The sequence below is a fragment of the Lycium ferocissimum genome, chromosome 7 (genome assembly GCF_029784015.1).
Source record: "Lycium ferocissimum isolate CSIRO_LF1 chromosome 7, AGI_CSIRO_Lferr_CH_V1, whole genome shotgun sequence".
Taxonomy (NCBI): Eukaryota; Viridiplantae; Streptophyta; class Magnoliopsida; order Solanales; family Solanaceae; genus Lycium; species Lycium ferocissimum.
The window spans coordinates 25,183,630-25,203,972 of record NC_081348.1 but is presented as its reverse complement, the minus strand read 5'-3'; the positions used below and the strand labels follow the sequence as shown (position 1 = coordinate 25,203,972).

General features: G+C 33.0%; 1 protein-coding gene across 1 annotated transcript; it reads right to left on the bottom strand.

The window, feature by feature from the left end:
* Positions 1-8,122: 8,122 nt before the first annotated feature.
* Positions 8,123-18,183, bottom strand: LOC132062052 (serine/arginine-rich splicing factor RS41-like). The gene is made up of 5 exons (XM_059454703.1): positions 17,859-18,183; positions 10,669-10,829; positions 10,108-10,257; positions 9,746-9,981; positions 8,123-8,748 (listed from the first exon to the last, which is right to left on the bottom strand). The coding sequence occupies exons 1-5, from the start codon at positions 18,181-18,183 to the stop codon at positions 8,457-8,459; spliced, it is 1,164 nt and encodes a 387-aa protein (XP_059310686.1). The 3' UTR covers positions 8,123-8,456.
* Positions 18,184-20,343: the final 2,160 nt, after the last annotated feature.

The window sequence follows — 20,343 nt, the reverse complement described above, 5'->3', positions numbered from 1 at the left end:
AATAAGAAGAAAATGTCAGATACAGACCTGTCTTATTGTCACCTAGATTCTTTCCAATAATGATACAGCAAGGAGAGCATGCTAATAAATGGACGGTTGTGATTGAAGGATTGAAACAGTGAATCAGACCGTTGGTATTTGGTTGAAATTTGAAAGTGTTATTACAAGAATTTGTTTTGTTTAACCAAGGGGCTGATGTGTCAGAGTAAAGCTGCCACGTGTGTGGAGTGTGGGACCCATGAAAAATATTTGCTTTTTGAAAAGCTTTTATAGTGGGTGATGTACAACCACTAGTAGCACGTGTAGCTGGTACTGTACTGATTAGTGGCACTTTTGGATTAAAAAAAGTGGTACTTTTATGGAAAAAAATGCAATTCAATTTTGTCATATAATAAGAGGTAAAAAAAGGAAAATCCACCAGAAATAGCACCTAAAAGAAGCCACTTGCGAAGCTCCAATATCTTTTTGAATATTATAGACAGCTATTCTGTTTTTTTTTTTTTTTAAATGATGTTAAAAGAATACACATGATATTATATTGCATAACGATAACCATGAGAGCTAAGACATGTTGATGTAGAGTTAAAGTTTCAACGCGCTATTGGTTCTGAACAATATGATTAACACTAAAAATTTAAAGTCTAAGCTTTGGTCATTGATTTTTGGAGCATAATTGAAGATTTATTTTTAAATTTTTGTTTGACCATATTATTTTGATAGATTTTGAAAACAAATTTTGAAATTTCAAATTCTAGCTCAAATCTGTTTTTGGTCAAGATCTATGTTTTGGCCTTTTCAAAACTTTTAAAAACTATCCCAAACTTTTGTATTTTATAAAAAATTTCATTTATTTATGACTCAACTAATTTTATCTATTATGTTCCTCCATTAAAGGCGTATCTATCATATTTTCACAATTAAAGTATTATTTTCTATAAAGTGAACGAGCTAAGCTAGTTACTACCGTTGTTTTTTTCATGAAAGGATGGATCTTTGTATTGTAATTTGAATTCTAGTAGCTAGTAAAGTGTGTGATTAGCAATTGTTATTAAAATATCATATTCAGCATAATTTGGGATTAACAAGTATACATGTTTTGTATTTTTCTTTAGTAAGATTTAAAAATGGAACTCAAAGTAAAAGGTACAAGTAAGGGAGGCTGGACCTTATCTTATTAATTCTATTTATGTTTTGTATGGTTGAGTAGTCTTGATAATTTTTAGAACTTATGGATATAAGTAATGTTTCATGTTTTTCAAAACAAAAAGTGAAATATGTTTTGAAAAATTATGGCCAAATACATTTTTAAAACTTCACCCAAATCAAGTTTTAAAAATTTATTTTGGGAATCTATGGCCAAACGTTAGCTAAGATTTTGGTTTGACTCGTATGTTATATTAGTAATTTCGGAAGAAAATTGAAGTAATGATTGAAAAGTTAATTTAATTACAGAAAAAATCATACTAAATAAGGTTAGAATTTTCAACAGTTTAATGAATTCGTACTTTTAAAGTGGCAAAAGTTATATAGATATAAAATAATTTCAAGAAATTGGAACATTTTAAAATGAAAAGAATGTTCTATAAACAAATTAAGAAAGATGAGGAGCTCACCAACCTTTTCAAACAGTTTTGATGTACTTATGCTTCAGGCCAAAAATAAGTTCAAAGTAAGTTTTCCAGTCAAACCTAAATTGACCTATATCATTTCAAATTTACTACACATGAAATGGTCCTTCCAAATTCAAATTTATACAAATTTTAATATTCCTGATCCCATTTTGAAACAGAGGACAGTGGCATTTCCAAATATATCAATTTCAAGAATGGCCATTCTTACAACACAAAAACAATTTAACAATTAGTCGATTTCGCTTCAATATCAACCAAGTTAAGTTTGGCTATATGAATCTCATCCAGAGGCGAAGTCAAAATATGAACTTTATATATTCTAAATTCTAGAATAGCATATCAAATGTTAGTAATTGGGATCTGATTTGACTTTTAAAAATATTTAGTAAATATCGTAAAATATTTAATAAATATCTTAATACAAATACACTGTTTAGACTAAAGCTAATGAATTCGATTGAATTAGATAACCTTCTAGATTCACTTCTGTCCTCACTAATTATATCCATATTAACAAATGAAAGACCAAAAAAAAAAAAAAAAAACTTAAACACCTCAAAGGTCCACCGATTATACAAGTTTTATAGTACTAAGTCTAGCTAGTAGGTAGAGTATATGACACATCAGATGGAACTTGCTAATATCTGTCTAAATGTTCTATAGGAAGTTCAAATTTTGAAAATAGAAATAATGATGGAAACAAGTACCTCAATCATTAAATTAGAGCAAAATCATGTGCTACAAAAATATAGGCAACCATGAACTTACATGATTGCTAATTTGCTACAGTGATATATAATGTCTGATTAGTGGAACCCTAAAGATATTACTCACTTGAAATCTGAACTCCCCAACCCCGTCATGGTCGACTCGACGACTTTTGAATAATTTCTTCATCACTCTCTTCCTTAGCTGACATGGCCATGCACTACATATTCAAATCTCTCCTACCCCCTTTCTAATCAGATTTTCAAATATAAATTTTTACATGAAGATTTGACTAATCAAATTTTAACGAGGCATTAAGCTTTCGACATTTTTTTTTTGTGGTAAACAGCTTTTGATTAGCTCAAACAACAGTTCCAACATCGGGAACCCTTTGATTACAATTTGATAGTCAGTTTTCTCTTCTTCTTTTTTTCAAATTATGATTTTGTTAATCATTTTAAAAATATTTGATGTCTAGTTTGTAATTATAGTTCTTCAGAAAGATAGTGAACCATTTCAATTCCAACCTAAATATTATTCTATTCGTTCCATTTTATATGATGGTATTATTATTGAGAAGTCAAACAATAGTTTTACCTTAATTTCTTGAGTCATTTAAAATAAGACTAAATGATGTATAATACGTACTCTATATGTAATTCTAAATATATCAATTTTATTTAAGAAATATAAAAATCTAGTGATCAAATCAAGACTGAAAATTAAACGAATTACCCTTATATATAAATTCCGTCATTTCTTTAAAAGGAACGTGTAAATTGTTCAACTCTATAAGTATTTGTCGATCATTTTGAGAAGAGATAAATGGCAACTCCTCTATTGATGTGTGATTTTGAGTCACTCCATTTAAATGCGACAAAAACAGCGAGAAAAACCAAACATCTTGCTAGGGAGAACTTGTCATATGTCAAATGTTGCAATCACGAAGTTGCTCCATTTAACAATCAATATTTACGAAAACTGAACATCTTGAGTTGAAATTGAGTAAAAAAAAAAAAAAAAACTGTAGTGTATGTTAAATTAAAATAATAATTTTCGATCTTGAATCTTCTAAGTAAATTACTTTATCCGTCCCATAATAAGTGTCATCTTAGCAAAAAATACACATATTAAAAAATCAACAATGTAATGTGAAGTTTACTAAATTACCCCGATATAATAAAAATAAATTAATTTTTTTCTTGATTAGAGCATCCATTAGTAGTAATCCTTTTGACATTAGGAATCCAATAATACCAAGTTACTATGTGGCTTTTTCAATCATCATTAAGATGTTACTTTAACTCGTCAGTTTTTTTCCAAGGGTAGAGTTGAAAAAACTAGCCAATTTATGTCTTGATTTTTTAAGATGACAATTATTATGAGATAATTTATTTATTTTTTTACTAAATTGACACTTATTATGAGACGGAGGGAGTAACTATAACCAAACATAAGTGAGTTTTGATTTTGATTTTTATTTTTTTTATCAACGATAAGTTCAAATACTTTATTTCGATTTGTACCACTTGCATTAAGCCTGCAGAATTCAAATTGAAAGGTACAGATTGGGAAAGCCTAGATAGAGTCAACCAAGAAGCGTGCGGGAATTTGGCTTGACGTAGCCTGGACGGAACGCTGTCTCTTGTCGGTCACATTATTCAATGCTAATGCTTCCTTTACTTCACATCCTACAACAAACGCTCCTTCCAAATTTTAAGTCGTATATAAGTCGTCTGCGTAAAGATTTTTTTACACTATTAGATTTAAAATATACTTACAAAGTAAGTGTTCTTAACATGTTAAATTTATAATTTTAAAAATAAGATAAATTATCTATAATAGATAAAGATGACCTGATAATGTAAAAATTTCTTGTACTAAAAGTGTGTTTATCATAACATAAACTCTTTTCATTGAATTTGGGATTAGCCATCAATTTTTTCCATTCTTAGTTAAGCAACTGCACCTAAGCAATAAACATTGAATTCGCCTACATTACCTACGCAATCAATCACAACTAATAAAGAACACTTAACCCCACCCACATTACATTGAGTCCAGAATTAAAATAACCCCATAAAAAAGATCACTGACCAAAATATCCAAAAAAAAAAATTCATATAAAACTACCTTTAATGCAGTATTTTAATTTGTTAAAGGACTTAACCGTAACGATGCAGTTAAATCATTTATCGCAGTAAAATAATGCGCTAAAGTTTTTTTTTTTTTTTTTTGGTATAAGGCAGTAAATGCGTTATAGAGACCAGTAAAAAAAAAATTGGTTAACTTTTTTTTTCTCCATATTTTCATACTTTGACCAACGATTAGTCGTGTGTCAACACTCCGAAACGTCAATATTTTATATAGAGCCTGATATTTTTTTCTGCATAAAATGATGTAGGCTCAATATGTCAAGGATACATAGACGTTGGGATCGTCGTTTTAGGGATTGAAAAGGTGCCCGAAGTAAGTTTTGTTTGAAAATTTTAGGTTTAAGTGTTCTATTTTTGTAAGGTTATTTTAGTCAACTTTATATGTCGAGAAAATTAGTCAGCTTTATTTTCGAAAATTGAAACCACAAAAGTAAAATTGACATTCACAGCTACATTACCCCGGGATTTTTACGTTGAAATCTATTGTGTATCATCATATTAAATACGTTTTTATCTAATTGAATTAGATTTATATTCAAAATAAGGTTATGTCTTGATTAAGAAATAACATGCTTAAATCAAACCCTTAAAAAACAAAACACTTAAACCTAAAGTTTCCAAATAAAACTTACTTCGGGTACCTTTTCAACCCCTAAAACGACGATCCGAACGTTTACGTATGCTTGATGTATTGAGCCTTCAATATAGTATGCAGAAAAAAATATTAAGTTCTATATAAAATATTGACATTTCAGAGTCTTGACACACGACTAATTGTTGGTCAAAGTATGGAAAAAAACACTAAGTATTCCTTAAGTGTGTTATTTTTTAATGCGTAACTTTATTTTGAATATGTTGCGATCTTTTTAAAATAAGATGTATGATTACGAAATAGATACACAAAATATACTTAATATTCACTAAAACATGCACCCGCCTGGGTTTGATCCCTGGTGGTTGGGATAAAAAAGAGATGGCTAAATCACTAAGCCAAGTTTGTGAAAGTGACAATGTAGACATTTTTTATTATTTATAAAGTTCACTAATGTCATCTAACTTGTTTTCATAAATTGAATTTCGAGCCTTGAAATTGACATTCAAAACATCATTACTACGGGATTACCATCTTCAAATATATTTTTTATCACTAGATTTTTACTAAAGATGAATGAAAATTGAGCACCAATTTGGGGCAAAATTCAAATTGAATGGGAAAAAAGAGGGTTTTCTAAAAATTGGGCTGGTCAAACCGCCTTGCGGTTAGATCTCCAAAAAAAAAAAAATCGCGTAAATCGGATGTCCGAGCGCAAAGTTATGACTGTTTAAAGTTTCACCAATTTACAACTACTTTTTTTCCCTATACTCATTATTTGATAATTTTATCTTATCAATTTATATAACTACTTAAGTTCATGCCACATCAAACATCACTGATAATCGAGCACTTTTCAACCATGCCTTGGTTGAGTACATGGTGCATGTTTTAGTAAATATTAGGGATAAGGCACAACCAAAAAATACCTTTCCTAAAAAATCTTAACCCCCCTAAACTTATTTAAAACGAATAATTTTGTTTATCCTTAAACGTGCATCTACATAGTGACATGTTTCCTAGTAAATATTTAGTATTTCTTCTTTTTTTTTAATTTTTTTGACTTACGTGTCAATTTTTTTAAAATAAAAATAAAAAACTTAATTTTCAATAAAAAAAAATAATCTTAAAACATGGATTAAAAAACTGAATTTTCTTTTAAAAAAGGATTTTTAAAACCCTTTTAAAAAAAAAAAGATTTGAAAATTTGTTTTTTTTTTTAAAACCCGTTTTTGAAAAAGAAAAAAAAATGAAAAATGATTTGTTTTTTTTTAAATATGGAAAAATGGATTTGTTAAAAATATGGAAAACATTATTTTTTTAAAAATAAAAATCTTGATTTTCACATTTTTTAGGACACTTTTATTTTTCAAATAAACCTTGTCAAAATGTGAAAAAAACTAAAAAAATTTTGAAAAAACTTATTTTCTTAATGACAACAAGTCTTTTAAAACTAAATGTGGAAGACTAGATTTATTTTCAATTTTTAAAAAATGATGATTTTTAAGAAAAAAAAATTAAGTTTTCCCTTTTTTGTTTATCCTCTGATGTATTGAAACACACTCTTGCCTTACAGCAAATTATTCACACAAAAATAAGTAGGGTTGTCTATATATAAAAAATATTTAAGTATCCCTAAATATTAAGTATATTTTTTGTGTATCTATTTCTTAATAATAAATAATCTTAGTTTAAAAAGATCGCAACATATTCGGGGTAAAGGCATCGTAAAAACACACTTAAATCTAAACCCTAAAATAAAAAACTTTAAGCTAATGACAACAAGTCTTCAAATAAAAATGGAAACTTTTCAACCACTAAACGACGACGGTAATTTCGATTTTCGATTTCTTAATCACACAAATAAAATAAGAGTTCTATATAATTTAAGTTCCGGAATACTCGAAGAAATTAATTCGGTATGGTTCGTATGGTATTTTAAAATTTGATTTTCGATTTCTAAAAATACTATACTATTACCGTTTCGGTATTTTACGGTTTCGGTATTTTACGGTAAATCGGTACCATAGTTTGACCAACTTCGACTTATATATACTCATATCGTGGAGAATTATGACTTCCGCTACTTACGAAATGTCTCAATTATTATGTACTAAATATCTTACACATGTAAAAATATTCAAAAGAAAGTACAAGCAATTCCCTTCGTAAATCAATCACACAAAAAAGACATTTAAATCAAGATAGAGTAGTCAAAGTTCCAACATTTAAACACTTAATTTTCTAATAACACTAGTTTATATATTTGTTAGTATTATAATAGTAAGATATATTCTATATGTAATTATATACTTCGGCATGGTATTCGGTATTTCGGTATTTTCGTTATGAATACCGAATACCGTATCGAATACCAAACTTTTTAAAAATGCATACAAAATACCATAATATCGAAATCGCGGTATAAAAAATTTCGATTTCAATATGGTAATCGGTATCTACCATACCATGCCCACCCCTAGCCCAAAGTACGAAAAAAGTGTGAAACAAAAAAAAAAAAAAAAAAAAAAAAAGGACACCCAGAATAACGCAGTAAAATACTGCGTTATTGAACTTAACTGAGCCATTACAGTTAAGTCCAATAATGAAGTATTTTACTGCATTAAAGGTACTTTGCTACTAATTTTTTTTCTTGGGATATTTTGGTTCACGGTGTTTTTTTTGGAGTCATTTTGGTTCCGGACTCCATTACATTACACTAATCAACTACTCAAACACAAATTTGATCAAATCTTTCCACCATATTTAAGTCCATATTATTAGTGCGTACATGAATTTGTACGGGTCCAGTGAGTTGAGACAATACATTGTACAGTTACTCCACTTAATTCGACTCTATTTCATTAGTGCGTGCATTAACACCTCCACTTAATTCTAATGTTTAAAGAATATCATATTTTTAGGACTGTAAACCTACTGAAACTTCCTTCCTCCACTATTCGATGTGAGACTCATATGTGTGCAAGATTAACAAACATGGGCACCGACATTCACAATCAGCACATGGCTTAAAGAGCAGAAAAAATAGAATTAAGGCGTTTTTAGAGCATTCTCCTTTTGCCACACACTCCGCTAATGCAATAACGAGTAGTATTTTCAATATTGGTGCACACAACATACTCACTATGGAAATAAACATCAAATTAAAGTTTAAACTGCAGGTTGACTACCTAAGGTTAAAGCTAAAACTTCCAGACGACGATGTAATCTGCAGCCAAACATAAACACCTTCTGATACTTCTTGCATGGAAGGTGTTTTTTTCTTTTTGATGAAATCTTGCTTGAAAGTTTTCTTCTCAAGATCGAGACCTCTCACGTGGCGGTGGTGAACGACTGCATTGGTAAAGATTATAACAAGATTAGCATAAATGAAAATTTTGGACATGGATACAGCTTGAGTAAACCCATCCCATCTACATGTCCTATGGGGTGGGGGTGAAACCTTGAGTTTAGAGGTGCTCCATGCCCATCGTCAGGACTACCCCTATCCCTTCTATATGGGCTAGGTGAACGCCGACGGTCATAACCTCTTCTGTCAGGTGACATGTCACGACCTCTTTTGTCAGGACTGCGAACATTTCTCCTCTCATCGTTGTCTCGAATTGCAAATTCTACAGAAATAACTCGATCCATGAACTTGCTGCCAAACTTAATCCAAAACCCCAAATGAGTAAAATAAGAGAATACAATTTGAGTCATTAGAAAGGAAGTATAATGTAAAACTGCAGCACCCACAAAAAAGAGAAATGCTGTAATGGCTTTTTCTTAAATAACCAAGGGTGTTGCCCAATAGCAGTGAAGTGGGAGACCGTGAGAGACCAGAGTTCAAATCTTCACAAAGACAAAAGTCTGGCGATTTTTCACATTTGCCTGAGCCTTGGTGGATAAAGTTACCCGATACTAGTACTTGCGGAGGAATCCAAGCACCCAATTGAATCCTAGAGGTACACCAACAACAACAACAACAACATACCAGTGTAGTCCCACAAGTGGATCCGGGAGGGTAGAGTGTGCGCAGACCTTACCCCTATTTTGTGAGGTAGAGAGGCTATTTCCGATAGACCCTCGGCTCAAGGCAAGCAAATGAAAGCAGTTCGGGAAAAGAAATAACTGACTGAAAAGGAAACAGTAACTACAACAAAGTGATACGATAATCGAAGTACAAGAAACAACAGGTAGTGAGAATAGTCAAGGTACGCACAAGCTAATCCAGACACTACCTTAATAATTAAAAAAAACAAGAGTGGGAAGAAAGCGGGCAGTGAGGAGGAAAGAGAACCAGAAAAATAGAAAAGAGATGAGCTGCTTGTCTACTGAATTTAAACTTTTTTGTAAAGTTGTCTACTGTTTCAATATATCTCCCCAGATGGAAACGAATACCTGCAATTTATCTCCAGAAATAACTAACATCATCACAATGAACTGATGAAGTAAAAATGACCCTTCAACATTTTGTGCCTACATTCTACACAGTCATTTCCCTGACTATCTCAGAGAAGTTAACTATTCCTGATAAGGTGAAATGGAGTACTCGCTTAGCAAGAGTAGTCAAATATTCCAGTAACAATGATATATATGATTCTAGCAACAAGCAAGCAAAGTAAAATACTCATCAAAGGTCCTTCTAAACTGCCAACCTCATGTTTGTTGCTTCTAATGCTCTGCTAGCATCATCCTCTGACTCATACTGAACAAACGTGAAATTCCTTCTGATTCGAACATTTGATATTCTACCATATGGTTCAAAATACCTCTCTATGTCCCTTGTCCGAGTATGAACTGGATCGAAGTTGATGACAAATAAAGTCTTTGAAGGTCTTGTATTCGCAGCAGGTTTTCTGGAAATTTCAGGCCTCCTACTACCATGATCCTGCTGTAACATCATCTTAGTTAGGTCAGTTCTGCATATAAGATCAACAGAAAGTGCCATATATCCACACCAAACGTGCTGTAAATATTATCTGTCATGGTGCTGCAACTTCGCGATTCAACATCATACCTTGGACCATTCTACACGAACTCTGCGTCCCTTTCTACCAAACTCTATCCTGTCGAGTCTTCTAATTGGATCATCAGCATCAGAGGCGTATGTAGCATTGTATGTAGGAATTCCCAAGTATCCTGCGCCAAAGAAATTATTGAGATTGGGAGTTCAACTACACAATAACTTGAATTTTCTCTAGATAAAACAATTTAGAGAGAACATTTTCCAACAAGCAGAAAGAAGATAACGGCTGACATTTTTCATCCAAAAAAAAAAAAGAAAGAAAGATAATATCTACTAACTTTTATGAATATGCAATTCAATAAACATAAAGTCATCTATCAGAACAAATACCAAAAACTTGAACCTCCATGGAAAAAATACATACACATAAGCAGAAACTATTTAAAGAAAAGAATAGATTCATTTAAAAATTAGCCAAGAACTTCTCTACATAATCGTGGGCTAGTCCTTCATCGAACATAATAGGCATCCTGGAAACAAATGTAAACACACAGTTTACTTTGACCCTTTAGCCTTCTATCTCTAAGAGCTAACTTTCTTTCAAAAATTAACCAGAAAACAAATTTCGGTCAAGAAAATGGTAGGTAAACCAGATTTCATATCCACCCTATCAACCTTCCCATATCTTCTGAAAAGCCGCTCAATATATGACTGAAGGGAGTCAAACTCCAGATTGCCACAAAATATGGCCCTCGTGTTGGGTAATTTTTGCCCTTCAGAGAAAAAGATAGTGTAAGACAACTTCGTGAGATATACGGATAGCCATACATAGTTCCTTTAACAGCAAATTTCGAGACAAGATCATGAAAAGAAGACAGAGAGCTTTATTTTTTTAATTTCTGCAATCCATGACATTTCACATGTGGTCTTTCCTTATCCCTTTCTAGAAGCAAGCTCAGCTGACTTACGCATTCATCACTTCAACAGAGTTCAACTCGATAAAGCTAATAGGACTACCTGTCAGTCTTAAGTACATGGACTAGACCATTCTTCAAACTATCAAGATATCAAACACTAACACTTTCAAGAATATCTCTCTAAAAGCTTTTTTCTTGTCTCGTTGCATTTGGTTTCTAAGAACAAGCACTTTTTTTTATGATAGTGGTGCCCAGGCCAGCTTGAGCGAACCTCGGCTAGTACTTCCTACGTCCCACTAGTACAGGTACCAGGTAGCTCTGCCACCAAAGCTTAGGCTGATGAGAAGAATCACCTAGTGTTTTTCCCTATTAACTCTTAAGCTAGTATCTAGGAAATTCAATTTGCTAAACATCTATTGAAAAAGAAGAATATAGCTTAGTCCAATATATGAAATCTTAGAACTGTAGAAGATACTTTGGGATTCTTGAGAACTCGGCCAGAATTGATAAACTCGATTTTGTATTTAGTTGATGGGCTAATGGTAAAGAGAAAATGTGTATTGTAGGGCAAAGAAAGAATATGTAAAGACTACCAACGAAAATGGTTTGCCTTTCTTGACTATTGACAGCCATTTATATCATCACGCAGAGAAAATATTTTTAACCATATTTGGTTTCAGAATCCAATCAGGTCAAAATGATCTTATTTCTTCTTATGGAATGGGCTGAGATGAATTGTTAATCAATAATTTCTCCACACAAAATTCATCACATTCTGCAAGCAGACACTTAAAATCCCCACAGCTTTTGTTCAGGTCTTCTCTCTGTACAATTCTATGCACCCTCTAAGCATTTCCCAAATTTTCAATCTACTTTTTCCCTTACCGAGTTAATGCAACTCGGTTTCTCTTCCTTTTTTTGCCAATGCAACCTTCTGTCTTTATCCAATTTACTTAGTTTGTTGATGCATTTTTTATCTAAGAAAGCGCATCTTTCTTTTGTTCAAAAAGGATCAGTTTCGAGAAAATATCAAGCAATCATCTTTTGTCTCATAATAAATAGAAATAACGAACTATAACTTGTTTAACCTAAAATATGGTTATTAGGTCAAACAATTAAATTTGCGAGCTTAAGGCCACAAGCAATATGAGTAAACCAAATTCAGTTAATCCTTTGAGACTGTAAAGATCATGGAAATGACGGAATAATGATAACAAAGTAATCGAGCAGTAGCATCCTTTCACCCTAAAACCGGTCCACAAAGTCCTGGAGTAACTCAGTACCTCCTTGTTGGACCTTAAAGATATCCTCCCTCCGTTTTTCCACCTTCTGAGCCCCGATATGAGCCTTAATAAAGGCATCAGCAAGTTCTGCAAATGACCCTATCGAGTGCTCGGGCAAAAGTGAATACCAAGTTAACGCTCCCTATGTCTGCCCGAACATCTTAACTAGTAGTGACTCTCTTTCCGGCGGCGGCAAGTCACACCCCTGGATTTTGATCAAGGTTGCGTAAATTCTGAGATAGTCCCGAGGATCCGTGGTTGCATCATACTTTGCAATATCTGGCATCCTAAACTTCTTGGGTGTAGGGAATGGGGCAGCACTCGGTTTCCATGGTTGCTGGATGTACCATCTCCTATCTATCCCTTTGAGTATGGGTGGGTTACGCTCATTTACTTCCTTCTCATTCATAACGTTCGCTGACAGCGAGGGTTCCCTAGATTGACGTGGCGAGTTCATTGGAGTTCGGCTTGGAGTTTGATTGTGGTGATGGCGTTCTGCTTTGTTCTGCCACTATACTCCACAAAAAACCAACAAAGAATCAGTACCGTTTTGGAACAATCACACAGTTGCTTGAGCCCCACGGCTGACGCCAAACTGTTCAGCCTAAAATTTGGTTATTAGGTCAAGCAATTAAATTTGTGACATTAAGGCCACGAGCAGTATGATTAAATCAAACTAAATTGATCCTTGATAATGTAAAGATAATGGAAATAACGAAATAATGATATTCAGGAAAATAATCGAGAAGAAATGATAAAGAGAAAGAGGAAGTAATTCTTATTGATAGATCTGGGTCAATTAACAGCAGACGGTAGTAATGAGCACTAGATGAACAGTGACTTTGCCAGAGTTTTTGTATATCAATGTGTGTATTACAATGCTGGGAAGAGGGAAATATTAATAGGATAGTCTAGCTCTAACTCCCTCCTAGCACCTCTACCGCGGGACAGTTGTTACGGTTCACTTTTACGCGGGTGCATAAAAATTACTAAGAGATTGTTGGTGCTCTAAATTGAATTTCAATATTTTTAGAGTCGCCACCTAATTTATTAAGGGTAATTAGGAAAATCGGGTTAAAAGAGTTTTTCAAGCGACAGAAAAAGTCTTATTGGACCAAAGTTCAAGATAAGGGTTTTAGTGATCCCATAGGAAAGGTTTTACGCATCCTAGTATTAAAGATCAGTAGAATACGGTTGACCTACAAGCTTTAATGTGTGACTAATGTATTTATTTGCTAAAATATTTAACTTTCCACAAAAAATGTCATTCATTCTTATCATAAACTCAAGGAAAAACTTGGCAAAAAAGTCCCCTTTAGGAAAGGGGTTTTTGGATTTTAAAAATTCACATAAATGTTCAACTCACTTTATTACCGGATTAGGACATATTCGGGATTTCTCCCGGATAAAGTAGTTACTATTCAAATACTAATAAAATGAGTTTAGTTCTTATGAGTTTTATTATACATATATAGGAAAATATGTAGTATATCTCCTTTTTATACATATATACATATATATAGGAAAAAATGAAAGTTTATTCAAGTCCAATATCGTTCACTTTGAAGCTCATTTAAGTCAATCCCATTCTAAATCCAAAATCCAACTTAGTCTCAAAAATCAGTCCAGCAAGTCCTTCTGATTTCGGTCCAATTTTTTTGTTGTGCTTCCAGGCCCAAAATCCTTTTCAGAAAATGGTATCAGAGTCCAGCTCTCAAAACAGGCCAGATTTTCTCTTTGATTCAACATCATTCTTTAAGGCCCAAATATGCGAATTTGTGTCTTAATTCTTAGCCCAATTTTATAAAATCATTTTTATACCAATCTCATAGTGTATTTTTGAAGTCCATTTTTTTGTTAACATGAACACGGTTCCCAGCAGTTAAAAATGGATCAATTTTAGACTTGGGAAAAAGCCATTTGAACTTAGGCAAATTTCACTTCTTTATATTCCTTAAATCGTGACCCTTTTTTGAAAAGAACAGTTTTAAACCATTTAAGTTAAAGGAGGGTTATTTGCCACTTTTTTTTTTTCCAGAAAATTAACTTGTTGTGGCTACTTTCCTAACTTACTAGGTGTTTCCTAGGTCCTAGCATACATATGGGTTTCAATAATTTCAAGCATTCTTTTACAAATACAATTTTACACACAAGAATTAAGAAATAAAGAGGAGTTTAGGCTGGTGGGCCTACCTAAGCCCACCAGTTACTATTTTTACCCATAGTTGGGCCTTCACCATTTTCACCCATGGTTGGGCCTTCAATATATTTGCTTCCCTTTATATTTTCTCAATCAGACTCGATGAAGTAAATTAGTTGGGTCTCAGGCCCAACAGGTTTATGCAGGATGTGGCCTGAATGGCCCAAGACAGGGTCACATAGAACAAGCAAAAGATAAGGATTAATAATTGATCTAAATGCTTAATAATGCAAAGTTTTATAATTTAAAGAAGGTTTAAATGAGCAAACAAGGCCATCATATAAAATAGATGAGAGAATCGAGTCATGGATCAATCCAGGCAAGGAAGTTCAAAACCCAAATAAACCATCAAGCAGAAAACAGGCAGAATGGACCGAAGCAAATCAAACAGAGGCCCAGTCAGGAAAGAGAAGAAAGGAAGCCCAAAATTAAACAAGAACTAATTTTAACAGCAGCCCATAATAAAGAGTGATACACTATATATACATTAGATATATCAACTCATATACACTGAAGTGTATATGAGACTAAATATAGCTTGTATACACAAGCATATTCACTCAATATCAGTGTTTTTAAAGGCGTTTTTGGGGCTAGCCCCCGGCGAGGCATACCAAAAACACACCGAGGCGTACAGGCGGGGCGTAAGTATCTTGGGGCGTAAGCTCCAACCTTCGGGGCATTCGCCTAGGCGTAAGCCCCAACATTTGGAGCATTCATTTGGGGCGTAAGCCCCGGGAACTTTTACAAAATTTGAGCCAAAATTGCTTAATATTTTTTTTAAAAAAAAGTTAAATATCTAGTAATTAACTCATAGTAAATTCTCAAACTAAATATCTCAAAAAGTCAAAAGTTTTTTCCAATCGTTTATCCTAATTTCATAAGCTTTTCTCATTGTTGTTTACGGAGTAACATATACACTTTACACCTTTGTATGCAAAGTAAACTACAAAGCAAATAGTTTTGTCCTCCAATTCTTACTATCTTTCATGTTTGCATTTTCCTTCTTTATGCTTTATTTTCTTCAAGATTTTCTTAGCATTCTTCAATTTATCTTTTTCAAGATAGTTCTTAGTTTTAGAATTTCTTTTGATATCACTCTAGTTTAGATAATGTTTTGAAGACTCTACTCTGATTATTTGTATTATAATGAGTATTAATTTGTATCTAGTTTTAGGTTTTAAAATAATAACTTTATATTATTGTCAATTTTATCTTTGAATTATTAGGACAGAGTATCGTTTTGTCAACTCTAATTATGTTTCATCATAGTCATGTTATTGTGTAATGCATCTTTACATTCACTTTTTCAAGATTTTTTTAATAGTTCATGCATATGTTGGCATGTTAATAATAAATATATACATTTTCCTACTAAATCTTTTTGATTTATATAATTTTAATATATTTTTTACTTATATTTTTATTTTATTAATTTAGAAAATATTAAAAATTAAGTACCCATGGGGCTTACGCCCCGTGACTCGGGGCTTATGCCTGAGCGAGGCATATGTAAAACGCCTCGCTTTACGCCCGCGCCTTTTAAAACACTGCTCAATATACCACACAAAATCAATTATGCAAAGGCAAATTTTAAAGGAAAATATGCTAAGACTATGCATGCTTCACAGTTATCAGTTAAATAGGGTCAAACAGGTTCAGAGAATAGGCAACATACCAAACAGATTTCAGGATATACATAGTATACACAGATCCACTTAAATAAGTGAAAATATGATCATTTCAAGACATGAATATAAACTAAGAAGACATAATATACAAGCAAATCTTCTCAACATGTTCATCAGCTCAAAACAGAACACCCTAAACTAGATTTTTATCCATTTAAGTCCAGAATTTCTTCAAGGGATCCTTTAAGTTATTTGGGAGGGTCCCATGAGGTATGGATTTCAATGAGGGAACCCCAACAACCTAGGATTGGTAATTTAGACTGAGTTAGCTTGAAACTCCAAGTTCTCATCCCTTTCCTTGGGTCCTAGGTAAGTCACACGCATTTGCATCCATCCTTAAGTGCCAACCTCCTACTAATCCATGTACCTTATAGTTTGTAGTAGTACTTAAATCATAAGGTTTGTTTTTAACATACAAACATAAGCAAACAACATATAGAGTGTTTCCAGCGTGAGTGTGGAAACCATATACATCAGATCCTTTCACATAGGACAAGCAAGGGATCATACCATATTACTCCAATTTACACAATGTCCTTAAGGGCAGACTCATGTTTGTCATGAAAGTGATCACATAATATGCAGTTAACATGATTGTCAATGTAAGACCCTAAACAGTCATCACACAAATCACCAAACAAGTTTACAGATGCTATAAACTACATTTTTTAGAAATCCTTTAACCTTTCTGCATATATTCCAAAACCCAAAATTCCAGACCAGTTAACAAAATTCATATCATAGGCTTCACAACTTGAGATAGGATCATACAGAAGTCTTGGTTTCAAAACTGGAGCCTTTTTAACTTTAAAGGAGCAATTTTATTTTTAGGTTTAATAACACAGAGGTTCCATTTTTATCATGTCTTTGCTATACCATCTATAGGGCCAGTACCAAGTTTCAAACAAGTCATTGTTGACACCTAATTTTGGCTCAACGTGCATAAAATTAACGTTTCGTGTGGTCCTGATTCGTTAAAAAGCACAAAATAGCTTTTTACACATTTTTACATTTTTCGACAATTTATTGATGATTTTCCTTATTTTAGGAATTTTATCAATTTATTGTCATTTTTAAGAATCATTATTTTTGCACATGTACAATGTAATACTACAATTTTTGTGCAGTTAATAATTATTTCTTTTATTTTATAGCAGTACATTTTCGTATCTTATACATTAATATTTAAATTTTATATTTACATTATTATTTATACATGTATTAGTTAATTATATTTTAGTATAGTCCGTCAGTGTAGAGAAAATCGAAGCAATTAATTCTTAAATGTAGAGCAAGAATTTGATCAAGTCAAGGTCTTGTCACTTTTAAAAAGGGCACATTTGAAGTGATGGGTTGGGTTCTTCATCCATTGATTAATAGATTTTTATACATTGGTTAAAAGGGTGAAATCCTCATTAGACAATAACCCAAAGATTAAAATGAGCATTGAGGGGACAAGGGGGTATGACTTTATATTTTTTGGACAATAAAATGGGTCACTTTATTTTATAAAAGAAGTTGGGGGGTTTAATTTTATTTTTCATCTTTTGTCTTCATTTACACACACACAACACACTAAATTTCAGATTCTTGCCTTCTTCCTAAAAAAAACCCTAAACATTTTCTCCCTCTCCTCACTTCTCTCTCAGCCGCCTCCACCCCCTCCACGCCGGAGCTCCGAGCTCCGAGCTCCTGTGAACTCCTACCACACCTCCACGAACAGAAACACCACCACGCCGCCCTTCTCCCATTTTTCCCTTTGCTCTCCCATCACCACCGCTGTTCCGACCGCCGCCCACCACCACGAAACCACCATAACCCCCACAAACAGAAAACACAACACCATTATTTTCCTCTCTCTTCCCCTTTCTCCATCGCTGCAACCAGCGAGTTCTACCACCACAATGAGAACACCACCACCATTCACACCCTTCTACTCCTTCCGCCACACCTCTCTCCACTGCCAGCAACCAAACGCCACCACGACACCTCTCTCCCTTTGTTTTCCACCAACCACCACAAAACCAGCCCTTCATCTTCCTCACCACACCCCTCCGTCCAGCCTAACCACACCACCACTATGACGCCACCACCAACGCATAAACCTATTCCCTTTTCTCTCTTCCCCGCTGTGCTATCTCATCTCCCTCTGTTCCGCCGTTAACACCGGAAAACATACTGTTCTGCTCCGTTTTTGCTTGAGTTATGGCTTATCCGGCTTGTTTTAATTTTGTGATTTGATTGCTTCTGGCTGGAGTTGCGATTTTCCGGATGCCTAAGTTTGTTTACATTATTATTGTTAATTGGCCCATTAGATCATTGATTTGTCTGCGTATTTAACTGATCTCCGTGATTATATTTTGGTTGTTGTTGCTTGTGTATTAATGTTGCATTGTTCGAACTTTTTTGGCAACCTCGACTGATTTTCCTTCATTACTACTGCTGCTACTCGGATTTTCTGCTACTATTGTTATTATTGGACTGTTTCTTAAATTATATTTGCTAAATATTGTTGGTTTTGTGACCGGAAAACACTTCCGACGGCCAATGGTATTGTTACCCTTTTTTTATCGCATTTATTTAAATTCATTTGGGTGAATACTAAACCCAAATGGCCGATGAAGAAATTTCCGTCGATTTCCAAGGCCTCCCATGTACAAAAGACGGGTTTTTATTTTAAGTTTATTTATCATTTCTTTAGTTCATTAGATGGTTATTTATTCTCTTACTAACATTTTTACGAAGTGTTTATGAAGGTACCTGGAGACACATCCCGAATACGACACTCGGGAGGAACCCGAGGACCTTCATTGAATTGTTGTTTGTATATACTTTTCAGACTTCTTTAAAATTGTACAATGCATAAACTCGCAGTATAGTGGAAACTTTATTTGTCGGACATGAATATTTATGTACTTGTCGCCTTACATGTTTAATTTAAAGTTTTCGTTCCTTTTAGGCAAGATTTAGGCCATAAACACTTTCATAAATGGATTAAATTGACTTGGTACACTTTTGGCATTTAGACAAAAATATTAGTCCATCCTTTATTTTATATTCTTTATACACTTTTAATACAACGTACATTTTATATTGTTTCGTATACGCCAATACATATTTTAGTTAAGTTAAATCCACATTTTTTATGCTAGGTAAATACTAGGCCGTTCATTTACAAATCTTTTATTCTTTAAAGGCATTACATCTTTTCACTCATTTTTTATACATAATTCCTTATACTTATTTTTTACCAAAACCTTTTACAATTCTTTTGTTCCTTATTCTTTTGATAGGATATTCATTAAACAAACACTTTTTTTACGAAATGGTAGAAACAAGTCAAACCGATTTCACTTTTTTCTGAATTCTTTTGTTATATAAGATCTCTACACTAATGAATATTCTTAAAGTCTCCTTACATTCTTTATGCATTGATATATCTAGTTATACAATTTTTATACATTTTTTTTTATTGATATACACTCTTTTATATTTGAAATACATTCTTTATATGTTTCTCATACCTACATTCCTTTATATAAATAGACATACATTCTTTATATACTTGATATATTTATTTTACATACTCTTGCATTTTTTATACATTCTTTACACTAACATATATACACTCTTTATACTAACAGATACACTTTTATACTTACGAGGTACATTCTCTTTATACTCTTTTATATATTCTTTTTTAATATACATTCTTTATGAATACTTGATATTTGATATAAATACATTTTTATACACTGTATATACTTAGTATATTATCACCTAGTATAGCTTTTCATGAAGTCATAACATTTTGAAAACATGTAGTAATAATGATAAACGGATAGATAACCCTCCTCTAGTGTTCAGTTAAACTAAGTTTAAGGACTGTCTTCGGACAGGCTCTGAGGGATGCTTAATACCTTCCCCTTGGGGTAAATAAAACCCTTATCTAGAATCTCATAGGTTTCGTGGACTAAAAATGGAGCAGACACACAAATACATATAGGTTCCCTGTTTTTCCTTAAAAATAAAGTGGCGACTCTAACCCCTTTTAAACCAGTTAGAAGAACCGGGAAGTTGCAAACTATCTTGGACCAGTTCAAAATAGGGCGTAACAGTCATCATAGAGGAAAACAAGCATGGTGTATCCCAAATAGGGGCTAAGAACAACCTTAAATACCAAGCTACAAAAGATA

Excerpts from the sequence above, each read along its gene's own strand:
- LOC132062052 (XM_059454703.1), bottom strand. The coding sequence starts at position 18,183 with ATGAAGGGCTGGTTTTGTGGTGGTTGGTGGAAAACAAAGGGAGAGAGG. Across the intron at positions 10,830-17,858 it reads TGGTGTTTCTGTTCGTGGAG|GGCAAAAATTACCCAACACG; the intron begins GTGTGGTAGGAG and ends TTTTCTCTGAAG. Across the intron at positions 10,258-10,668 it reads TGACCGAAATTTGTTTTCTG|CCCAATCTCAATAATTTCTT; the intron begins GTTAATTTTTGA and ends TGTAGTTGAACT.